Source organism: Silene latifolia, chromosome 8, assembly GCF_048544455.1.
Source record: "Silene latifolia isolate original U9 population chromosome 8, ASM4854445v1, whole genome shotgun sequence".
Lineage (NCBI taxonomy): Eukaryota > Viridiplantae > Streptophyta > Magnoliopsida > Caryophyllales > Caryophyllaceae > Silene > Silene latifolia.
In genome coordinates, this window is record NC_133533.1 from 91,781,085 (window position 1) to 91,805,597 (window position 24,513).

Here is a 24,513-nt window from a genome sequence, read left to right on the forward strand (position 1 = left end):
AAAGGGGAAATTGTAAGCACCTCCCTGCATGTGACACCAACCACTAACCCGAATGTATGTAGGCAAAAAGCAATTGAATTTCATATACGTGCAAATTAATGATACATGATATGCAAGGAGTAACTACTCACAATCCTACATGAAACTGGTCATAAATGACACCAGTTTATATGGCTCTAATTCCTTAGAATATATAAGTAGGTTGCCAAAATTTCAGGTCAAGTCGATATGTTCAGCTAAATTTTAACATAAACTCGTAGACTATGCAAAAGACAAAGCTAAAAGATATTAATTAAATGCAAGGCTTAAGCAAAAAGACAAAAGTAGTGCAGTTTCATCATTGAAATCTACCGTTCCGACTCAACCTATATGCTAAATAAACATGAATTTTTATGATTTTATAGATTTTGTAATTTTTATGAGATTTTGAAATTTATAAACAACAAACAACAATGCAATACGGAAATATAAATGTGATAACAAAAATGCAATAAAGACAATATGCAGACACAGATATGGATGAATAACCTCCCCAAACCAAACCGTACAATGCCCTCATTGTACCAAAACCTGGAAAGGAAATGCAAACTAAAAGAGAAAGAGAGTAAATGCGGAAAACTCACAAGAATACGCGAGTAAGGGACCTCTCCAAACCGACCATGAACATGGGAGGTCGCTAAATAGCTCCATCAGCATCACAGGAAGCAAATCCAAGTCATGGGCATCTAAAACTGCTCGAACGAATAAGAATAGTGGTCGATCGAACACTTCTCTCTTTGCGGGTACTAGATCGAGTGGAATATATACTCGATCGAGTGAATACAGCAGCAAAAGTTCTCGATCGAGTACAAAAAGTACTCGATCGAGTCATCCTCAACATATTCCTACAAGACGCCATAAAAACAGCCCGCAAAACTAACAAAGCAAGCATTACCGAATAGTCTATGGTACGAAGACCATTTATTACAACTAAAACTGAAATAAAAAGTAATGTTTGAAAAACAATTAAAAATAAATCTCCGGATTGCCTTCCGGGTAGCGCTAGCTTTAGACAGGTCCCAGCTCGACCTTCTTTTCTTCGAGCCTCTCTAATCAGTCACAATCAAAACAGCTCAAAGCGCGCAGCAACCGATCAAATAGTTGCGCATGTGCTACACTGAAATGTAAGTAGCACCACAGTGGAATAAAGAAATAGGAAATAAAAATGTACGACTGTTTAAGTCTAACAAATTTCCTATGAGAGCTCCTAAATTTATCCACAAAATAAAGGAACTCAGGAGCAATTAATAATGACTTAGGGCTCCATTTCAGATTAACAAGTTTGTGACGATAAGTACGGTGAAAAACCATTAAATTACTCGTCCAGCTAGGAGGGGGTATAGTATTAAAATACAAAGCATGAGTCAAATGAGGCGATGTACTATTTAAACAAACAATAATAGAATTATCGTTAACTACCTCGGTGTGGTCGCTCTCAATGATAGAATCATCCACAAAGTAAGATATTACCTCTTCCGTGTTAGGAGCAATCACTGACTCAGCTGCCTCCTCTGTGGAAACCGTCCCGTAAATCGCAGCCTCAAGCGCATCTAGCTCGGCTTTGAAAAGGGAAGACTCACCATAACCGTTGTCATCATCAAAATTGTCGTCTAAAACGAACCCAAGTAACGAATCAATGCTCTCACTGGCCAATCTACTCGATCGAGTAGAATTATTACTCGATCGAAGGCTTTCTTCCTGATTTTCACTCGATCGAGTACATTGAACTGCTCGATCGAGTACTCCCTCTAAACAGTTGTTCGATCGAGTGATGCAAACTACTCAATCGAACGTTTCTTCAAGAATTTCACTCGATCGACCACTAAAATCCTTTCGATCGAGTGAAAAATGCTGATCAGTGCATGAATCTTCGTCTGAAGCGTCACTATATGATATAAATTCGTAATCCGAGTCATAGGAATCATCATCAGCATTAGGCAACACGGTTTCTTCATGGGAAAAACCGATCTCTGCGTAGGTAACGCGGGCTTCCTCTAGTTGCCTAATTTTCGACTCAGCAGCTAACTGAGCTATCTCAGACTCGAGCTCAGCAATTTGCGCACAAACCTGTCTATCATATTCTTGCCTTTTGAGTGCAAGTGCCTTCATCAAAGATATCAGCTCCGCGATCTCTTATTTCTGCTTATCAGGGGGAGGAGCTTCTTGTTGCGGTGGCCAGATAAATGGAGGCTGTTGGTAGCCTCGTTGATAGGGCAGATGTGGCGGCACAACTACAGAAGTTTGACTAGCACGTCTACGCTGCTTGAATGCATAAACCTCGTCGTTCTCAAATGGGACAAACAAATTTTGCATTGTGCCCAGCAGCACCACATCTCCCGCAATAAATCACCTGTTGCGCCATATAATGGAACATGGGTGACGGGTCAAAGGTACTCAAGCCTTCCCTTTGACGATCTTTTACCTATAACTATCTAGGTAGGACCTGTAGGACCTATCAAAACAGCACTTAAAGGAAAAGATTAGAACAGTCTCAAGGGAAAATTCCCTTGAAGCTAAAAACAGACAAAATTAAACAAATAAATAAAGTAATTGCCTCCCCGGCAACGGCGCCAAAATTTGATATGGTCGTTATGTACCAAAAATAAATACCTAAGTACTACTAACAGAAGTCAGCGGTAAGTAGGGTCGATCTCCACATGGAGGCGGTCACTATCTACTTATCTACTCGGTCTGTCTAATGTCACAGTGTGGGGGTTTGAATTGATTAAATTAAACTACTGAGATAAAGGCAAGAGGAAATAAAAAGAGGGATTAACAGTAAGAGAAAAGAAACTAGGATTCCGGGTCATCGATGACTATCAGTCAATTGCAGCTAAGGTCACAGATTAGTCGATGTGTCGGTCTAAGAGGCAACGAATATCTCCTTCCGGTCTCAATTCGCCCTAAAATGCTATTAGCTTAACTTCCGCCCTCACTAAAGCATCCTATTGTTCACTGCAGGTCTCACCCCTTCCAACCTTCCGGTCTAGGTCAAGGCTTACCAATGTTAAAAGGCTAGTTGTGTCGACTCAACTAGCAGGATACAATTATAGCAGTGATTAACAATATAGACTAAAACAACAACGACAAATCTATAAACCTAATTAGCAATTAACATTCATTCATCGAATCACCTAATCCTAGCAGCGAAATTAGCTAGACATAAATAAGGGAAGAACAAGAATAAAGGGTAGAAGAACAGTAGGCATTAATTAAATAAAAGATAAAAGAGAAAGAAAGAAAGTTACAGTGGAAAAGATCCGGAAAATGAGAAGCAGAGCAGAAAGTAACGAAAACAGTGTATTAGAATGATAAGAGATGTGGGAGAGAGTTCAGAGAGAATACAAATGACGTCCTATCTTCCTATTTATAAGAAAATAGGATTTATTTGACCTAATGACGAAACAAAACTAAAAAGCCCAAGCCCATAAGCGATTCCACTCGATCGAGTGGTTTAAAACTACTCGATCGAGTAAACCTGAACTCAAACCATTCGATCGAGCAAAATAAATACTCGATCGAGTAAACACTAAATAGACATTGTTCGATCGACTTGAATAAGTACTCGATCGACCTATTATTTGATCTAAAACCACTCGATCGACCAATAAAGTACTCGATCGAGTGATATCTAACTTCAGCAGCTCATATCTTCGTTAGTTTCAGCTTTGACTTGTCTTTTAGCTCCCGAAATGGCTTCACGCATTCCAAGACAGCTACATTTCCGCTCCAAATTCACTCTTCCTCCAAATGCATGCAAAACGGACGGTAAAAGGCTCGATTTCACTACTTTCTGGTCCATTTCTGCAAATAGAACAAAACAAACCAAAGTAGCATATTCGGGGCATTTCGTAGCAAAAAACTATGATAATAGCATAGAAATACGTGCATAAAAAGGCCAAAAAGGACTATATAAAATGCACGTATCAGAGAATGTCGGCCCAATTACAATTTAGGCACATTAGGATTGTTGGTCTAAATATTACTCCCTCCATTCAACAATTATCACCCCATTTCTCTATTATATGTGAGGGGTATTATATTGAAATGGGGTGATAAAAGTTGAATGGAGGGAGTACAAGAGTATAATTTATACATGTACATTTATTTTAACATGTCGAGATAATATATATTTTCACTCCCGTCGGCCCTCCATATAAGATTTTTCTTTGTTCTTTATATCAGTTTAAATGTATTAAAATCATGTTATATTCACTAGATACTTTTAATCAATTTAATTGATCATGAATTTAAAATTCATTTTAAAAAAATATACTTATATTTTGCTTTTATCTTTATCGCCGGCAAAACAAGAACTTATATTTTGCTTGAATATATTCTCATTGCTGTTTGTTTTGCGATGTCAATAAACAAAGTCGAGGATAATCATACTCTTTTAAGTGCTCTTATACACAATGATAAATTGATAACGCCGCATGTTATAAATTACGACCCGTGCATTTTCTGCACGGGCTTAAAACTAGTTAATAGGTAATGATGAGAATTCATATGCTCGGTTCACTCAATTTTTTACCTATTTTATTTCACAAATTCTCATTTGTAACGGATAATATTCGTCACAAACTTGTGACGGGTCAATAAAATCAACATGGGTACCGGTAGATAATATCCGTCACAAATTCTCATTTTTGTCTTATCTACCTCATCTGGGTGATATTTGACATATCACAATGGAGACTTACTAATTTTATTTATAGTGTCTCAACCATTTATTTACCTATTGTAAGATTTGTAGTACGGACTACGAAGTATACATGAAACGTAAAAAAAAATACTTACATGTTTCAAATTTAAAATTTTAGTCAAAAATCGATTTATGAGCAAAATTGCTATGTGCAACTTTTTATTGAGATCAGAACTACTACTCCCACCATTCAAATCATCATTTGCTTATCTTTAATTAAAATAATTCTCTCAAAGAATAAAAAAAAAAAATGAGACAAAAGAAGTACATTAGTAGCAACATTACTTCAGAAATTTTAAAAAAAAAATATTGTAGTTTATTTGTTTTAGAGTATAAAGGAAACATTCCGTGCTTACATTAACAGTTGTGTAGAACCGATTTACAGAATCATTTTTTTTAAGGTAAATGGATATTTCACTTTAAAATTTATTGTTTTATTAAGATTTAGATTTTATCTATTTTCATATACGAGTACTCTGTAAATTATATTTGATCCATATTGATATTGCAGGTCATTTAATACTCCGTATGACTTATTAAAAGAGTGGTCTTCTAGAGGATTGTGATATCGTATTATAGTCGAGAAGGCCTTATATCATCAAGCAAACTGTCCAATTGATTAAACAATTGCATGAGCTTCTAAGTAACTTAATCATGTCCCCTTATAATAGGAGGGGACGCTAATACGAACGATGTCACACAAAAACGTCGTGAGTCTTTCAGATATTTTTTGGACAAGTCAGATGTTGAAGGCGGCTGCTTTTACATATTTGGAGCTCTTTTTTTGGTTTACCACCCGAAGCATTGACTCTTTTTGTTAAATTCGTGTAAAGGTTTTAAACGTATAACTTTAGGCTTCACTTTTTGTAAATTAAAAAAAAAACAAAAAAAAAGCATTTTAGCACCTAAATACTTAGGAATCTCGAAGTTAATTATAGAAGATGATAATTTATGTGTTAACAACTCAATCCGTAGTACTTGGCAAATTCCTCGGGAAATTTCTAGTATTATCAATGATGTAAAATTAGATCTTCATTTATTTGATAAAATGATAATTAAACATTGTTTTCGTGAACTCAACAAAGTTGCCGACTTTATTGCTTCTATTGGACATTCATGTCCAACTCTTTCGAGGTGGTTTGAAAGCCGGTGGCTTCAAGTCTTCAACCTACCTCTATCATTCGAAAGGATGAGATAGGCTGATCCTACCTTAGAGGATCAATCTAGTTTTATTATCTAAACAAACAAAAAAAACGTTCACAAGTCATTGGTAGTTGATTTAACTAACTCGACTTGGTGCGACTCATATAGGAACGGGAACACACTAAATATGATCTACAACTTGAACTTTTATCCCAATGAACCGCTTCCGGACTTGAACTTAAAATTTACGTTAGGATACAATGCAAAGTTAAGGACACTGCACTGGATTATCATAACTTGACCGGTATGGATCGTGCTGAACACTTGTATCCCAGTGATCCGCTACCAGAGTTCCTCCGTTGCTGTTATGGGTTAAGGGAAACACTAAACAGAGACAACTTCGCACAAATGTTTCATCAGTAACCAATTACTACGAGTTCAACTAATTAGATTTTTCTCGTAATGTCAGTGTACAAGATCGCGTTTAGAGACCATAAGATTAGAATTCCAACCTGTGTCCAGTTTCATTATTACCTTCATAAGAATTTTCCGTCTCTATGGATTACACTTGCTCCAAATCTAAGCTAATTAAGACATTGAAGGATCTGGGGAATGCAAGTCGTAAATTCCGTGAGAGCAAGCTAACAGAGTTCTCTTTGGTTGCCAATAGAGAACATTCCGGACTCCAAGAGCTTCCGCTTGTAGAGGATCCTCAGCCAAAAAGGGCTGACCACTAACCATATTATCGCTAGTCCCTCCAGGGAGGGAAAAGAACAATTCATCCAAACGCTACCATTTTATTGCTAGTCCAAGCTCCATCAACCTTCATACTAACCATATGACAACTACAGTATCCTTCAAGTTTAATGTTGAAAGCAAGGCGATAATCAACTGCCCATCTTCTGCCCTTGCATAAAATTCGACACGGAATTGAAATTAAAGAGAAGTTCTTGCATACCTACTACCTAGATCATTTCTACACGACAATCTGTTGAAGCCCTTGGAAGCTTCAACAGCGCCTTACAGATTTTCAGTTCCTCCTCCGAACCAAGACCGTAGACTGGATAGACAATCAAACTCCTCAGGACACTCGCGTTTCTAAGAAGATGCCCCATAAGTAACATCGGACCTCTATGCCCACAAAACTCATGAACTTAAACATCGACATGACATGAAAAAGGGAGCAGAGGTATATCTATACGTGACAGTGAGTTACAGTCGCAGTGATCCAGACAGTCACACTCTGAATTATAGCAGCAAAGAACGTCCTGAAAAAACAAATACGTCAAGTGAGAAAAACAGAAAAAATAACTGTTTGATACAAACTCCTGTGTAATGTGGCCTCACGCAAGAGCTTGTGTTAGTTATGCATTAACAAAGTTAATATTAGTTGCTGCTAACCGATTCAAAGTCGACAGTTTTAAGTTGAGGAGACTTGTCAAGCAAGCTTATCACATATTTCCACGAGCAAGCACCAAGGTGTAAACTTGACAGGCAATGAAACTCAGGCACTTGCTCGTCGTCATCAAGTCTAAGAAAAAGCTGTACAGTCAACAATAGTTTAGTACAATTATCTCACCACACCAACACTGAATAATGCAGAAACATGTAGGAAATACGTTGGAAATACTAATCATATGTGCACATATAGATATATACTAATATACCTTTATTAAGTTCGTTTCAAAATACAACTTCGTGGCTTTACAGGCCACGGCTTTTAGCAGTTCCAGATCATACTTGATCGAATCTTCATTACAGCGCCTGAAATTTAGCTCTGCCTCCTTGAAAAAGGACGAATTTTTCCACGACGGAACAATTTTCAGACCAATATTTGTACTGTAAGTTAAATATGCCAGATTAGGAGCATCAATCTCAAATGTACCCGAACGAAAAGTGCAATGCTCTATTCTTAACACTTTGAGTATTCCTATGCATTTATAAGCGTGACCGCTTATGTCACAATAGGAGTCTCTGAGAGTCGATTCTTCAAGCAATTCACAGCTAGAAAACAATCTTTCCATGGAGTTAAAATCAAAGAATGAGATTCTATCTAGATGAAGGATCTTCAGTTTTGGCAACCACGCTGATAGAGGAATTTCAATTTTATCGTGCCCAAAACTCATTCTATCCAAATGTAATCTCACTAATGTTCCACACACGAAAAAGCCATCAGGCACACAACAATAATCTGTCAGAACAGGAGGCTGGTAATGAAGCTCTTGAACACCCTTTTGTAACACATTACTAATCCATCGGTTCAAATCTGAATTATCGTAGATGCCTTCACAGAGTAGACTAAATTTCATGATGGGCGAGATGTGGTGCAATCCTAGAACTTTATCAACAAACTCCTTAAACCTTCGAGATGCATCTATTGTCTCTTTTTCTTGATTAAAACCAAAAAATATTTCATCATTAAAAGAAAGACAAGCTGTCAAAGTGAAAAGGCGCCGCCATCTTGCTGATAGTATACTAGTTCTCACGGCATGCCTTGTTGGTAGAAACGAAAGCATGTGACCAAGTACATCATCAGGCAAACTGCTAATCCTATCCAAACAATTCCCATCTTGACGTTCACAAAGTTTCTTAGATCGTCTCATGGTCCTTACACTACTCTTCCTGAAATGCAATACCGGCTGAAGTAAGTCATAACTCACAACCATGCTCGCAACGTAGTAATGTACAATTGTACATTGAATTCTAATTAATAATCACGAGATAGCAGGGTGGCCGATGCTTTCCTGTCCATTTCAGAATTATGAAAAGAAGGGTTTGATACTCATTCCCCGCAACAAACACCCCTTTCCCGCTAAGACGAGATTATGTGTTTGACCCCCTTCCCGTCTCGACACACCACCTAGACAATAATCCCTCCGTCTCAATCATTTGTTTACCTTTTATATTCTTTGTGAGGGGGTATTTAATCAAAAGTAAACAAGTGAATAAGACGGACGGAGTATAGTTTATCACTAGTTCATATATCCGAAAGGAAAAGGCGAGTGAAACACGAGATGGGGCACAAAATGAGACAAAGGATCAATCTCAACCTCTTTCCCCTTTCAACTTGCCAAACTCAAAATCAAACATTCAAACAGAATACACAAATTTCAGCATTTCCCATATGAATTAACAAAATAAACCATCACTGAAATTTAAGAAGGCTTCAAGTAGTAAACCCTAACCAAATTTACTAAAATCACAAGATTAATTTCATGCAATAACAGTAATTAAGCAAATAAAGTGTCAAACAATGGAAATTATTAATCCAAAATCAAATGATGAACAAACCCAGATCATCAATTTCACAATCACATAGTATCAGAATTGAATTAATAGACAAACTAATTGAGATAAAATTGAAATTACCTTGGTAGATTTTGTTAGCTTTGAATTAATAAAAGTGGAAGGGTTTTGTCAAAGAATGTTTCTGTCAAATTGACGACATTTTGGGTGCTGGAACCTGGAAGGGTTTTAATGTTTTGTGATTTTTTTTTTTTTTTTTTAAATGTTTTGTGATGGTTCTTGAATTTGTGGGAGGAAAGTATACAATTTTTTTTTGTTCGCATATGACCGTCACAAATAAAAATTTGTGTTCTACTTGTATCCATCCATCGATATGGATTGTGATTCGAATTTTTATTGTGGATTTCTCAGGGTGGTAAGGACGATTTGTTGGGCGAGACTCATATTTGTGGGGTTAGTACTTGGCACAGCCTAGTAGCCACTAGCCAGGAGCAATCTTACAATAGTTGAAAATTGAAATGGCGATCCGGATTAGTAGTTAGTACTTCCTCTCATCCACTCCAAAAATAACATGGATCCATTTTTCCTCACAAAAAATGGGTCCATGTTACCTTTGGAGTGGATGAGAGGGAGTATTAGTTTAACTTATTAGATAGGAGCAATAGTGAGACTAGACCTGTCAAACGGGTCGGGCGGGTCGGGTCTCGGGTCGGGTTAGGGCCAGAATACGGGTCAAGAAATAATTTTTAACGTCTTTTTTAAACGATTTTTTTAATTTAAAAAATATTTTTTTTAAAAGTAAAATATATTTAAAATTATTATTTTAATCATATTCATCATATACAATAATAATTATATTGATATAATTATTAAAATAAAGTTTTTTTAATAATTATTTTATTATTAAATATTATAAAAGTTATATAAAACGGTTTTTTCTCATGGTACCCTAGAAATTTGGCAGATTACACATGGTACCCCTCGTTTTAAGTTTCTACATATGGTACCCCTGTGTTTAACTTTTTCTTTCACAGAATACCCTTACAGACTTTCCGTTATAACGTCGTTAGTTTTACATCTTCTAAACACTTTACCATCCCTTATCCTTCATCTTCTTTGTTTTACATCTTCAAGGCTAATGTCACTCATCCCCTCTACCACCACCACCACGCGCGACCTCCACGGGCAACGGCACCATCCAGTCCCACCACCACCACTAATGACGCCACCATCCGAGATGGTTGGGTTAGGGGTTGGGGCGGGATTCCAATGAAAATCCTAATTTCCCCCAATTCATCCCGTCCTCCTTCATCTTGGTCATCATCTTCTTCAACTACAACCACTTCTTCTTGCTCATCCACCACCACCACCACCGCAATAACCAGCGAAAAAACCACTGTACCACGGCGATGCATAGGCCTAGACTTCTTGTCAAAGACGTCGTCTACCATGTCGACGGTTCAGTAATCGGAGTACCATACATTTAACGCCGTGTTATCCGTCGTCGTAAAGCTGCTATTCGTTTCAATCTGATTCTAATCTCTACTCAAATTCAAGAACACCTTGATCAGGATCGATGTAGGAGAAAGAGATCAATAAAGACCTGAATTTGTGATTTTGGAATTTGGGTTTTGATCAGATTAGTGTTTACTCATTTGGGTTGATCTTGAATTTAGAAGAAGGTGGTTAAAAGTGTGAGTTTTAACGGCCCCCAACTCGGGTCGTTTTATTCTCAGGAATATGGTGTTCTTTTCTTGCCATTCCTTGTCGATTTTTCTTGTGCCCTTACTTGTTTATTGTATGCACTAGATTTTGTTCTTACTTGATTATGTCTGATTTCGTTTTAGAATGTTCACCATAGTTGTACTTCATTGGGAAAGCTTAGCTATTACTTGTTTGTTTACCGAATTAGAATTGAAGCTACTAATATTGAAGTGAGAAAGGTAAGAGGCAAGAGGAAGAAGAGAGAGAGATGTCGCCAGTGAGAGGGCAGCATAGTGGCGTCATCAGTGGTGGTGGTGGTGGGATTGGATTGTGTCGTTGGCTGTGGTGGTTGTGGGGGTCGCACGTGGTGGTGGTGGCAAAGGGGATGGGTTAGATTAGGCTTGATTTCTTGAAGATGGTAAAACAAGAAGATGAAGATTAAGGATGGTAAAGTGTTTGTAAACTAACGGTGTTATAACGAAAAGTTTGTTAAGGCCCTTAAGGGTATTCTGGGAAAGAAAAACGTAAACACAGGGGTACCATATGTAGAAAGTTAAAAGAAGGGGTACCATGTGTAATCTGCCAAAGTTCGAGGGTAGCATGGAAAATTTCCGTATATAAAATTGACTTTTTAATTGAATTTTTAATTTTAAGTAATAAAAAAATAATTTTTTAACTATATTTTCAAATATAATATATAAATATTAATATTTTTAATAAAATTCATGATTTTCCCTTGACCCAACGGGTCGACCCGTTCGGGTCGTGTCTCGACTCTAAAATAACGGGTCATTTCGGGTTCGGGTCAAACGGGTCAAAAAAACTGGGTTTGTAACCCTAAGGAAAACGGGTCAGGCGGGTCGGGTTTTCAAATCGGGTCGGGTTTTGACCGGTCTAAGTGAGACTAATGTTCTATGGAGAGCGTCATAATAATTTGCGCGATCCGGATCGTAGGATCATATGACTAGCTAGGAGCAATCATGAGACTAATGATCTGTGGAGTGCGTAATAGTAGTTTGCGCAATCCAGAATGTGGAACCGATTCAAAATCGTCGTTTATATCAATCAAAGTTTACAAGTCATTGGTAGACTTGATTAAACTAACTTGACCCGATGCGACTCATATAAGAACGAGAACACCTAAATGTGATCCAAAACCTGAACTATACGATAAGATACAACCTGAGCTTTTATTCCAATGAATTGATTCAAACCGACTCAACATTAAGATACCAGAACGTAAAATTCGTCCAACTAATGATCCGGACGCGAACTTAATATCTACCTTAGAATTAACTCCCCGGATCATACATGGTAACTCTCATCCAAATTTGTCGGTACGGAAGGTCAAATTCTATCCTCGATCTGGAACAGAAATTAAGCTGGTGTTCCCGGTACGAAATTTAAATTCTACATGGCAGTCTTTTGAAGCCCTTGGAAGCATCAACAAGTACTTACCCAGCTCCAGATCCCTCGCCAAATCATGACCATAACCGCCATCCGTATGGACGAAGAACCTCTTTAAGCGACTCGCATTTGTAAGAAGATGTTTCATAAATGACAATGAATCCGGATCAAGCCCACAAAAATTGTGCACTTCAATTACTTGGACATGACATGAAAAAGGGACAAGAGGTATATTTGGTGACTGAGAGTTACAGTGGCAGTCATCCGGATCCTCGTAATATGCACAATAACTGCAGCCAAGAAAGCACTGGAAACAATGACATATGCTAGTTGATGATGTGATCTCCCACAAGAACTTGGGTTGGTTATGAAAAAGCAAAGCTAATATTAGTTGATACTTCCTCCATTCAACTCCAAACTACTATAGTACACTTTTCATGTTTGCCAACGCATGTTTTGCGCGGTAAATATCATTAGCTACGTATATGCAAAAATTATAAAAGTTACATATTTTTAATGTACTCGTAAAGACGAATCAAATAAGATCCCACAAGAATATATTTTCACTTATATATTGAGAGAAAATTGCAATTGAAGATTCATTTGTGAATAGTATGCAAAAACCAATATGGTAGTTTGGAGTTGAATGGAGGAAGTACAAAGGAGTAAGGATTGCTAACCGATTCAAAGACGACAGTTTCAAGTTGAGGAGATTTGTCCATCAAGCTTGTCACATATTCCCACGCATTATAGGGACACTTATTAACTTGTACACTTGACAAGCTAGCAAAATCAGACATATGCTTGTCTTCATCAAGTTGAAAAAAAAGCTGTACAATGAACAATATTCAAATAATATAAACAATGACAATATAATTCCACTAAAATTAAAGACTCGTTATCCTTTGGCTTCACAACAATACCACAGTAACTCGAGGGCTTCCGCAAATTTGGGCCGAATTATGATAAACTAAAATAAAATGGGTCATTAAAGTGGTTGAACTTCTTTCAAGGATGAAGTAACAGTCACTGACTCACTGTATGTAATTCTGGATGCAATTTCTGTATCATCCGTACATATCCTCTCTAAGTGTTGGCAACCCTCCTACCCACCCCTTACTGGATCCCTCGAGGCACATGTCGTAATATATACGGAATATAAGTGAATAAGAATATAGATACCTTTATTGCATGATTTTTAAAGCGTAATTTAGTGGCTTTACATGCAGCCGCATTTAGAAGCTCATGGTCATATTTGGGTGAACCTTCATTAGTATCAAAATCATCATAAGCACTGCGCAAGTTTTTCCACGATGGAACCATTTTCACGCCAATATTTGAACTGTACTTCAAATATGCCAAATTAGGGGCGTCAATCTCAAATGTACCCCGCTCAAAAGAGCAATTTCTTATTGTTAGCACTTTGAGTATTCCAGTGCGATGAGTAGCAAGACCACCGTCAGTGTAACACCGACAATATTCGAGAGTAAGCTTCTGAAGACATTCACACCTAGATAACAATCTTTCCATAAAATTTAAATCATTGAACATGATGCTACCGAGATGAAGAATCTTCAGTTTCGGCAGCGGGTTGATAGAGGAATTTCAATTTTATTGTACCCCCGACCTATCATTTTCAAATTCACTAGTGTTTCACACTTGAAGAAGCCATCAGGCATACAATCGATCAGATTAGCAAGCTCGTAATGAAGTTCTTGAACACCCTTTTTTAACGCATGACTAACCCATTGATTCAAATTTGAATTTTTATAGGTGCTTCGACAAAGTAAACTAAATTTCTTGATAGGTGAGACCTGGTGCAATTCTAGAAATTTATCAACGAACTCCTTAAACCTTGGAGCTACTTCGGTAAAATCTGTTCTGTTATATTCTTCTTCTATACCACAATCTTCAAAAGAAAGACAAGTCGTCAAAGTAAAAAGGTACCGCCATCTCGTTGATAGAATACTTGTGCTAACAGCAAACCTTGTCGGCAAAAACAAGAGAATGTGACCAAGCAGTTCATCAGGTAAATTGCTGATCTTATCCAAACAATTCTCCCTTTTCGGGCTTTCTACATGTTTACTATGTCTCATTGGCGGTCCCATGGCCTTTACAAAAATCTACCTGAGATGTAATGAAGGCTGAATTAACATATATCCAAGCTCGTAATATACAATGATTTATAAAGATTTACGAGAAAAGAGTTTGATACTCATCAGTTATCACCAAGTCTCAACAAGAAGCAATTATTATACTAATGAATCTCGTCTACTAGAACACAAAAAGCGGACAAAGGATCTCAAATCCTTCCTGAACTTACTTGCCAAAAAGCAAATGATCGAGACAGAGGGAGTAATTAGGAGTAACAAAATACCTAATCACTGAAATTAATTTAGGGTTCAAGTAGCATGCCAAATACTCACTCCGTGGCTCCGTCCCAATCATTTGTTTACTTTTTTTTTTATATATATTCTTTGGAAGGAATAGTTTAATCAAAGATAAACAAATGACCGGGACAAAGGGGGTAATTCATAAACTCAAATCACAAGAATAATGTCACAAGCAATTGAACTACCCAAAATATCAATTAAGCGAATCAAGTCTCAAGCAATTGAAACTATTAATCACAACAATAATCTCATGCAAGCACAGTAATTAAGCAATTAAAGTGTCAAACAATTGAAATTATTAATACACAATCAAATGCTAAACTACCCAAACCATCAATTTCACAATCACATATTATGCCCAGTTGTTGAGTAACACAGAATTAAATTTACAAAAATTTTAAAAAATGAGATAAAATTGAAATTACCTTGGTTGTGGAACACTTCAGTCGGAAGATGGAACTTGTAATGCCAGCTTGTGAATTTTGATCAAGGAACTTGGTATAATTGTATCTAGAGGCAGGTGGCAAATGGTCAATCGGATAGGTTATGGGTCGGGTTATTCGGGCCTGTCATAAATTTGGTCGGGTTGAGTTAGGTCGGGTCATTCGGATTTCGGGTCAATTTCGAGTAACTTATTGTCAGGTCATTTCGGGTCGGGTCAATTTCGGGTATGAGTCATTTTTAAACGTGTCGTTTTCGGGTTAATGGCTAAAACATTTTAGTTAGTACTATTTTAATTACGAAATACTCTGTCTCATCTAAATCAAAGGTAACACTTGCTTTTTGACACTATTCATGGTCAAAAGAAATCTTTGATATTATTCTTAATCTATAAGATAAAATATAGTCATGTGATTTCTTGTTTGATTTATCGTCATGGATGCTATAAAAATATCAATTTTTAATAATGTTTTAACTAACAATATGCAAGTTGAAAAACGTGTCTCGACAAGTGTGATAAAGCAACGGTTACCTTTGTTTTGGATGTGAAGGAATACTATTTTGTAAATTTAACTACTATTTATTAAGATTGATCGTAAGTTTGTAACCAATGAAACTTTATTTTAATGCATATAACATTAATATGACTTAGTACTTATCGTTTTGGGTCATTTTGGACTTTTGGTCACATTAAGTCATTTTGAATCGGAGCAATTATGGGTCGGGTCAACATTGGGTCAATCAAGGTTCGGGTCGGGTCGGGTCAATTCGAGTTTCGGGTCAAGCAATTTTGGATCTCAGGACGGGTCAGCTTTACTGGGTCTAATTGTATCGCAAATAAGAATTTGGTAATTGTGTCAAATAGAATGTTTTTTTTTAATAAAGGGTGTCAGTCACGTGGACGATTTTGGTGCTAACGAGTTTTAAAACAAAGTTATGACCTTATGAGTATATTATTAGTTTCATCTTCATACACGGTTGTCATAAAAACACCACGATTTACACCAAAAGTTTGAAATGCCTACTATTATAAGATAGCTGGCCAGCTATCACTCTATGACTGTATGCCAAGTTTACAGGAAATCGGTAAGACCTTGCCATGAATACTGAATAATATATACCATGATTACATAATTAACCAAGTCTATATCATCTTTCACCAGTGATAAGTCCATTTTATATAGACTTTATCTCCTTATTTTAGCTCTAATATATTTGATTATTGCACTAACCTTAGTAATTTTATGAGCTAATATTGTATTCTAGTTGTCTTTGCCTGGTTTGTCACATTTTGTAGGAACTTGAGCTTTTAGGAGCTTATTTCTAACAAATTTGCAAGTAACTAGAATCAAGGCTAATTGTGGAAGCAAGATGGACCATGGTAGGATATTATGAAAATGTCAAGTCCAAGTATGAAGAATTGTGAAGTGGGTTGATGCACAAATGAAATCACAAGTGAAGCCCAAATTAAGAAGTCCACACAAACTCAACATGGTATGCTCAACTTTGGATTCTTATGGGATGCTAAATTGTGAGATTAACCAAAGGCTTAAAGATGGGATTAATGGCTCACATGGGATTCTCTAGGCAATTACTCAAGCAATTAAGAGAAAATATTTGGGGTTGACCCCTTGTATTTGCTCTAAGTTTCACCCCTCATTTCCTATATAAAGGGTGTAGACTTCAACACTTAGACACCATCTTTCTACACACTTTTACATAGAAATTCTCTCTAAATTTAGCAGTTAGTTTAGGTTAGCTCTTAGTTTAGTTTAGTTTAGATTTACTTTATGTTGTTTACATTTTCTATTTACATTACAAGTTATAAAACAATTTACATTTACAAATTATTTATATTACAAGTATTGTTCTTCCATTTCCATTTCCATTTCCATTTCCAATTGCAAGGTAATTTCTTATTCATATTTTCATTATGTTTGCCATTTCATTTATCATTAGTTTAATTTACATTTCCACCATGTTAGATTAGTTTCTTTTGTCTAGGGAATGAAGGGAGCCATGCATAAAAATTATTTGTAAAATGTTAAATTAGGTTGATATAATATTGTCTAATTGTTTCTATCACATGTTTGCATCGTCACGTTTAATCTTTGTTTAAAAGCCTTATTCATTGATTAAGTTTGTTCATTCGTTCTAAAAGTCGAGAGGCACGGAATTGAATTAGAATAAGCATGTGTAGTAGGACGACCTAGTCATGGACGGGAGTTTCTCTAGGACTCGGTCTATGGTTGACACTAACATCGTAAGGTGGGTGTCTCTAAGCCTAAACAATTAACGATTTATCAACTCCTATGTTTAATTTGAGCATTTACATAATTTGCATGTGTGACCTGACCTCCCTAGACATTTTATTTATTATTGTTTTATCACTTCAACCCAATCAATTAATCGATAATCTACCAAGGTAAAATTCAATCCATAACAATTAATTAATAGCCTCTACAGATTCAAATCAAATTACGCTAAGCTTTTAACATGGAAATGAATTTGGGTGATCACCTATTAATGGTGCTCCTTAAATAATGGTAGAAATGGAGCGTTTTTGCAGTTTAAGTGCCTTTGACAAATTGGGAGGTAACAAGGGTTCCATTGACGGAGCATAATTCTTTTCGGAATGGAAAGTTCGAAATTCCCTTTCTGATATTGCTTATAAAGGGCCGAAGTTCACATGGTGTAATAATAGAAAGGGTAATAAAAGAATTTATGAACGTATTGATAAAGGGTTAGCGTCTCCTCTATGGTATTCAGTGTTTCCTTATTCTGGCATTAAACATTTCCCTATTCAATGCTCTGATCATGCGCCAATCATCTTTGATACTGGTTTTTTTGAACCTCATAAACGCAAATCGTTTAGAATGGAAGCCTGGGCTTTTGAATATGAGGATTCTCTTCGACTATTGAAGCAAGAGTGGTTTCTTCATGATAGAGGATCTATGGTGACAAAACTTTCATGAAAATTACGAAGAACTCGCTATGTTTTCAAGAACTGGACTCTTGCTAAGCGAAAATCATGGAACGAAAAATGGTCTGAGTTTGATGAAAGATTAGAAGCTGAACTGGAAAAAAAATTTAGTGGTCACAGTGAAGAAGGATATCAAAAACAATTAGTCTTGCTGAAGACGGGTCGGAGCAAGTGACAGGTAATGCCACTCACAAAACGAATAGGGGGGACAAGGTGGGGCACCTCCATGTGCTTCCCTCTCTCCTCTATTTGGGTCATCTGTGAGAGAAAATGGTATCCGTCACTCCAAAATGACGGATACGTGCCGTCACAAATGAGATTTTGTGTATCAAAAATGGCATGATAGCTATATTGAATTTAATAAGGCTACCACCCTCTATTGGAGACAACGAGCAAAAATACATTGGATCAAAGACGGGAATGCTGGTACTCATTTCTTTTTTAATTCAGTTAAGAATAGGCATGATCGTAATTTAATTATTGGTTTGAAGAGGGCTGATAGCTCTTGGACTTTCGATAAGCAAGAATTAGCTGGTATTTTGACGATCACTTCAAATAAATTTATGGAGTTAGTACTTCTCGTGGTACATTTCAACAGTACCAAGTGACTCATCACCATTTATTTGGGAATATAAATTCCTTCCTAACTAATGACCAGCAAGATTTTTTCTCTTCTAGTTTCACACGTAAGGAAGTTAGAACAACCGTTTTTCAACTTGGATCAACTAAATCACCAGGACCGGATGGAATTCCTGCTCTCGTTTATCAGAAATTTTGGTTTCATATCAAAACTGAAGTTGAGGATGCTGTCCTTTTTATGCTTAATACTGGAAACATTTCAACTGAATTCAATCGTACTGCTATTGCCCTCATCCCAAAGGTTACTAGTACGGAGACAGTTGATAATTTTAGACCAATCAGTCTTTCTAACGTTATAATAAAAATCGTTACAAAGTGTATTTCTAACAGATTAAAAAGGGTGATGTCTCTTCTCGTGGGGGATTATAAAAATGGGTTTGTCCCTGGTCGACATATTGCTGATAACATTTTACTGTCACATGAAATCTTGCATCATATCTCTAATAAGCGTTTTGGAAAGAGAGGTCTTATTGCTGTTAAAGTGGATATGAGCAAGGCCTATGATCGTTTGGATTGGAATTTTATTAAATGCACTCTTCTTTCCATGAAGTTTCCGTCTAAATTTGTTGATCTTATCATGAATTGTGTCACTACGGTCTCTTATGAAGTTTTGATCAATGGCTCCTCAGGAAAGAGTTTTAGACCAAAGGCTGGTATTCGTCAGGGGGATCCTCTTTCTTCGTATCTCTTTGCTTTGTGTACGGAAGTTTTATCTCAATTACTATGTGATGCACAAGACAAAAAACTGATAAAGGGTATCCGAATTTCGCGTGAGGCTCCCCCTATTTCGCATTTGCTTTTTGTTGACGATTCAATTTTCTTTATGGATGCTAGGGCCTCGGATTGTGGAGCCCTAATGGTTCTCTTAAATCAATATGGGGATGCGTCTGGTCAACGCATAAATGAGGCTAAGACTACTATAACTACGAGTCCTAATTGCACTCTTAGAAATTATCGGGATTGTCTAAAAATCTTAAAGGCACCTGGAAATAAAGGCATGGGTAAGTATTTGGGGTTACCTACAGATTTTGGGTCCTCAAAGAAGGAGATTTTTGCTATGGTTATTGATAAGGTTCGATCAAGAATTCAAAGCTGGAATAATAATTACTTATCATCGGTTGGACGACTGACTCTCATTAATTCAGTTCTCTTTTCGCTTTTTCTTTTCTCTCTATCGGTATTTAAAATGCCGGTAAGTGTGAGTTCGAAGATTAATTCTCTTATCTCACAGTTTTGGTGGGGTGGAACTATTATGAGGAGAAGTCTTCACTGGTGTAGTAATCTTTTTATTAGTGCTTCGAAATCTGGCACTACTACAAATCCAGGCAACTACAACGCCCCTTTAACAACGATTATTCACGAAAATCACAATAGACGTTGTAGAATGTATGGCGCGAATTTTACTAAAACGAATTACAACGGGTATGGTTATAAAAACCGTTGTTATAAGTTTTAACAACGGGTTACACATGCACAACCGTTGTTAATAATTTGGCGCAAAATTGGCGCAAAGTTAGTGAAAAGTAATCACAACGGTTACTTTTGGAACCCGTTGTTAAAACTTATTTGACAACAGTTGTTGGTTTACAACCGTTGTTAAAACTATTTGACAACGGTTGTTCTTTAATAACCGTTGTCAATACCTTCCACACTATAAACCACACAAACACAAGTCTGCTATAGCCACAAAACACAAACCTTAATACACAAACACAAACCCAGCAGACAAACACAAACACAAACACAAAACACAAAACACACACTTTCTCATCGTCTCTTTCTCTCTTTCTCATCGTCTCTTTATCTTCTCGCCGTCACTGTTGATTTCATCGTCTAATTATCAGGTAAATCTCGCCGTCCATGTTGGTTTCATCGTCTTTCATCGTCATTATTTTCTTTTTCTAATTATTTCATTTGCATGTGTATGTGTTAGTTTTTATCGACCATTAATGTTATTTTTTTAAGTATTATTCGCTTAATTAGCTAGTAAAACAAATTAAATAAACTAAAACAAAGAAGAAGCAAGATGATAGAGAGGAATGCATGATAAACATAATTAATATATATATATATATATATATATATATATATAATAAATACATAAATTAAAAAAAAAATTACATTAATAAAAATGCAATTCTTATATTTTCATAAAGGGTCTTATTCTCCTCTATGATATCCGTCCTCTCCTCCTTGGCTATTTGAGGTTCCGTTCGCCAGCTTGCTATATCGTCATATAGCCGCAATCGCTTCGCTCCGTCAAGCCATCTTCTTTGGCGTCCTTCAGAATGGATCGAGCATCCGCAAGGTAGCTCCTGAAACTTTCCTCAATGTGGAGCAACCGGCGGATGAAACTGTTGTTGTTCTCGATTATAGTAAGAGTCTTAAGGATGATATCATTCATCATTTTGTTGGAGTTTGGAGTTTGTTTTGAAAGATTAAGTAGGGTTAATTTATTTGGAGTTTGTTTTAGCAGTTAGGGTTTGGAGATGTATATAGTGAGATAATGGAATGTTAGTTGAGATAATGCTTCTATTTATACTAAGCAATATGTGGGTTGGGTTGTTTTTTAATTAATATATATTTTAGGAAGTTGTGCCATAATCATCATCATATCTCTCAATGCTGCTTCAAATCTTATTACTAACCCTTATCATTCCATATTGTCCGTTCATATGCACAGTGATGGCAGTAATAATGCATGCATCGGAATTATAACGGGCCGTAATTATGCATGCATCTAGTAATATTTAATTTTATTTTTATTTTTTATTTTTTAAGAACAAACAACAACGGTTATTTATTAAAAAACCGTTGTCTTTAGTTATAACAACGGTTTTGTATATTACAACCGTTGTTATAACTTTCCCACCAAAATTGAGTCACACTTTCCACAACGGGTTTTTATACTTAAAATCGTTGTTAATAGTTTTAACAACGGGTTCCTTAAGAAAACCAATCGTTGTTAAAACCTTTTACAACGGACGCTTTAACAACGTCCGCTTTTTTATATAACAACGGTTTTTAGCCGTTGTTATAGCCTGTATCTGTAGTAGTGTGGTGGTGGTCTTAGCATTCGTAATATTGGATGTCTTAATCAAAGTCTTTTAGCTGAAATTGGATGGAAAATCTTGGTCAATCCTACTAGCCTCATTAGCAAAGTTCTTGGACCAAAATTTAAACTAAGCCCTGACATTATTTTCAGGTCATCATTTGCTACAACAGGGACTCGATCTTGGGGAGAACGTGGAATTCGCTGGGGTATTCAATTGTTACGAGAAAATTTGGCTTGGCAAGTTGGTTTTCCATCCCTTATTGATGTTTGGAAGGATAAATGGATTTATGGATTATCTTTGGGTCAACTTCTTGGCCTTTCTGATCATGAAATCAATGAGAAGCCATCCCTTAATGTGTGTCAATTGCAAACTGCTACTGGTGATTGGGATGTTGATGCCGTTTTTCTATTTGTGGCAATATTATGGCCCCTTACATTCTTGCACTTCCTCTTGCTGCTGAAGACTTTGATGATAGTCTTTATTGGACCTTAAATAAAAACGGCCAGTATTCGGTTAAAAGTGGATATGTGATGGCCTTCTCTCATCTTTGGGCTACCAAGGCTACAAATACGGATTGCAATCGAATGGCTGCTTTTTCAATAGCGTTTTGCAAAAAACGACTATGGACTCTACCTATTCAGGGCAAATGGAAAACTTTCCTTTGGAAACTTTTGTCCAACTCTCTTCCTATTGGTACTGAAGCTAGTAAAAGAAATCTTCCATGGAGTTATCAGTGCAAACTTTGTGCCTCTTTTGATAATCACTTGGAATCTTTAGAACATCTATTTCGTGACTGCTTGATTACATCACACATCTGGACGGGTTCCCCATTAGGCATTCGCGGTTCTAATGGCAGCAATATTTCTATTAAATCATGGGTACTTAATTGGGTCACTTTTCTTCATAAGGATGATTCCTTAGATTCCTGCATTCTCTTCATAAACACTTTATGGAGAATATGGTGCTTACGGAACGATTTGCTTTTTCATCCTGATTCAGTTATGGGGTTATCTTCACAAATCAAGCTCCTAACAACGGATGCTATCAACAATTCCTCAGTTGCTAAGCGTCGTCTTTCCTCCCCTGCCAATTCTAATTTCGGGGGTTCTAATGTGATGGACTCAATTAAGAACCATCTGCCTTTCTTTATCATTAGCAATTGTCTATGTTCCAATAATATTCGTCTTAGGTGTGATGCTTCTTGGCATACGGATTTTAGGGCATCTGCTGGGTGGCTTTTTCAGGATTCGCATGGAGTCGTCTTTCATACTGGGCAATTTCGTTTTTGGGCAGGCTCTGCTTTACAAGCTGAAGCTACGACTTTTTTTCATGCTCTCAGGGATGCAACTAATCAGGGCTTCTGGCACATTGACGCTCAAACTGAATGTGTACGTCTTGTTCTTCATCTAGCTGAATGCACAGAGGTGCAGCAAGAGCTCAAGACACTTTTACGTTCTATTTTTCATGTACTTGCTTCCTGTCATTGTTGTTCCATAAGTCACTGTCCAAGAATATTAAATCGGACTGCTCATCGTCTAGCGACTTTAGCTATGCGATGATCTTAGCCCCTCTGTCAAAAAAAAAAAAGTTTACTAAACCAATATCCATCCAATAGTAATATAGTATAGGTAAAACCACACTGCCAAATGACATAAAAATAAGATGAATATGATGCCACATGTCTTTTAAACAAATGCTCAAGTAGCCTTTCTATATTATTGTATGCCATTACTTTTAAATACCATCCACGCTTCCAAACACAATTGATAAAGTGCTCAAACTATCGTAATTGTCATCATATACTATACCAAATTGAAAAGAAGGATGGAAACAGGTAACATTAAGAATCACAATTAGTAGCTATGAAATGCTCGGCTCTCAAATAATGGCATGCTCTTAACTACCGCAAAAACACAAGAAGCAGCATCTACAGAACAAAGGATTACTAATTGAGTTGCTTAATGTATCATAGTTGAAGCAAAGTAATTGTTCCGGGTGTGATTCCGAAGCAGATATTTGTTACCACGCGTGGCTTGTAGACTGATGTCGTTGGTTGAATCCTCCCTTTGGCGTCTCCTGAAACAGTGAACAAACTGAGGGCTCGGCTTTGGCCGAGCGTACTCACTCCGACGCTCAAGTCAGTGAACTTAAAGAGATAAGTTGCGTGTTACTTGGCTAAGTATGTATTGTAGAGAGATAAGGAAGATATTACCAGATTATGAGGTGTTTAGGTTCTTTTTTTTGGATCCGCCGTCGGCAGTCGCCGTTCTCACTGAGCGGCAATTGGAGAAGCGGCCTGAGAAGGTGGGTGATAGAAATGTCACCGTTGACTCCTCACTTCAGAAGGTTCCCCCCACCGAGCTTGTGGCGGAGGGCACGAGAATATACAAGAGGCTGGCGAAGTGGACTCAATTGGCCGGCTCCCATATTTTGGAGCAAGAAAAGGTCATGGCTCAAGCTGGGCCACTGATCGAACAGCTTAAGCTTGATCTCTCCGCTGCAAAGGGGGAAGCCGGGAAGGCTAAGCTGGACCTCCTTGCTGCACGAAGGCGTGAGGAGGAAGCTGAGAAGCTGCTCTTGGCCGAGAGGGCCAAAGTTGAGGCTGCTGATGCCGCCACCGCCAAGTTGCTGGAGGAGCGGGACAGGTATAAGGGCGGTTACGACGCCGTTGTTGCCAAGAAGGAAGAATGGAAGGGTCTGTATTTGGCTCAGTCGGAGGCACATAGGGGCACAAAGGCTATCCTTGCCCAAAGGGAG

At 37.2% G+C, this 24,513-nt stretch overlaps 4 protein-coding genes across 5 annotated transcripts; 1 reads left to right on the forward strand and 3 right to left on the reverse strand.

Annotated features, from left to right (window-relative positions):
* Window positions 1–6,289: 6,289 nt before the first annotated feature.
* LOC141597076 (putative F-box/LRR-repeat protein At3g58880) lies at window positions 6,290–9,407 on the reverse strand. Its single transcript, XM_074417412.1, has 4 exons — window positions 9,257–9,407; window positions 7,555–8,509; window positions 7,289–7,429; window positions 6,290–7,155 (listed from the first exon to the last, which is right to left on the reverse strand). The coding sequence occupies exons 2-4, from the start codon at window positions 8,488–8,490 to the stop codon at window positions 7,042–7,044; spliced, it is 1,191 nt and encodes a 396-aa protein (XP_074273513.1). The 5' UTR covers window positions 8,491–8,509; window positions 9,257–9,407; the 3' UTR covers window positions 6,290–7,041.
* Window positions 9,408–11,870: 2,463 nt separating this feature from the next.
* On the reverse strand, window positions 11,871–15,140 carry LOC141597077 (F-box/LRR-repeat protein At2g42730-like). 2 transcript variants are annotated; one of them, XM_074417414.1, is made up of 4 exons: window positions 15,063–15,140; window positions 13,427–14,371; window positions 12,925–13,074; window positions 11,871–12,534 (listed from the first exon to the last, which is right to left on the reverse strand). In XM_074417414.1, the coding sequence occupies exons 2-4, from the start codon at window positions 13,793–13,795 to the stop codon at window positions 12,505–12,507; spliced, it is 549 nt and encodes a 182-aa protein (XP_074273515.1). In that variant the 5' UTR covers window positions 13,796–14,371; window positions 15,063–15,140; the 3' UTR covers window positions 11,871–12,504. The 2 variants fall into 2 exon arrangements, with proteins under 2 accessions (XP_074273515.1, XP_074273514.1); XM_074417413.1 differs by having other exon boundaries at window positions 11,871–12,551.
* On the reverse strand, window positions 13,819–14,352 carry LOC141595523 (putative F-box/LRR-repeat protein At3g58880). The gene has a single exon (XM_074415488.1). The coding sequence runs from the start codon at window positions 14,350–14,352 to the stop codon at window positions 13,819–13,821; it is 534 nt and encodes a 177-aa protein (XP_074271589.1).
* A 7,200-nt stretch (window positions 15,141–22,340) lies between the features above and the next one.
* Window positions 22,341–23,315, forward strand: LOC141595525 (uncharacterized). Its single transcript, XM_074415489.1, has one exon. It carries the CDS (start codon window positions 22,341–22,343, stop codon window positions 23,313–23,315), a length of 975 nt encoding a protein of 324 aa, XP_074271590.1.
* The last annotated feature ends 1,198 nt before the right edge of the window (window positions 23,316–24,513 follow it).

Excerpts from the sequence above, each read along its gene's own strand:
- LOC141595525 (XM_074415489.1), top strand. The coding sequence starts at position 22,341 with ATGGCTGCTTTTTCAATAGCGTTTTGCAAAAAACGACTATGGACTCTA.
- LOC141597077 (XM_074417413.1), bottom strand. The coding sequence starts at position 13,795 with ATGTTCAATGATTTAAATTTTATGGAAAGATTGTTATCTAGGTGTGAA. Across the intron at positions 13,075-13,426 it reads TTAAAAATCATGCAATAAAG|CTTTTTTTTCAACTTGATGA; the intron begins GTATCTATATTC and ends TTCATTGTACAG. Across the intron at positions 12,552-12,924 it reads AAACTGTCGTCTTTGAATCG|TGCTTTCTTGGCTGCAGTTA; the intron begins GTTAGCAATCCT and ends CATTGTTTCCAG.
- LOC141597076 (XM_074417412.1), bottom strand. The coding sequence starts at position 8,490 with ATGAGACGATCTAAGAAACTTTGTGAACGTCAAGATGGGAATTGTTTG. Across the intron at positions 7,430-7,554 it reads TTGAAACGAACTTAATAAAG|CTTTTTCTTAGACTTGATGA; the intron begins GTATATTAGTAT and ends TTGACTGTACAG. Across the intron at positions 7,156-7,288 it reads AAACTGTCGACTTTGAATCG|GACGTTCTTTGCTGCTATAA; the intron begins GTTAGCAGCAAC and ends TTGTTTTTTCAG.
- LOC141595523 (XM_074415488.1), bottom strand. The coding sequence starts at position 14,352 with ATGGGACCGCCAATGAGACATAGTAAACATGTAGAAAGCCCGAAAAGG.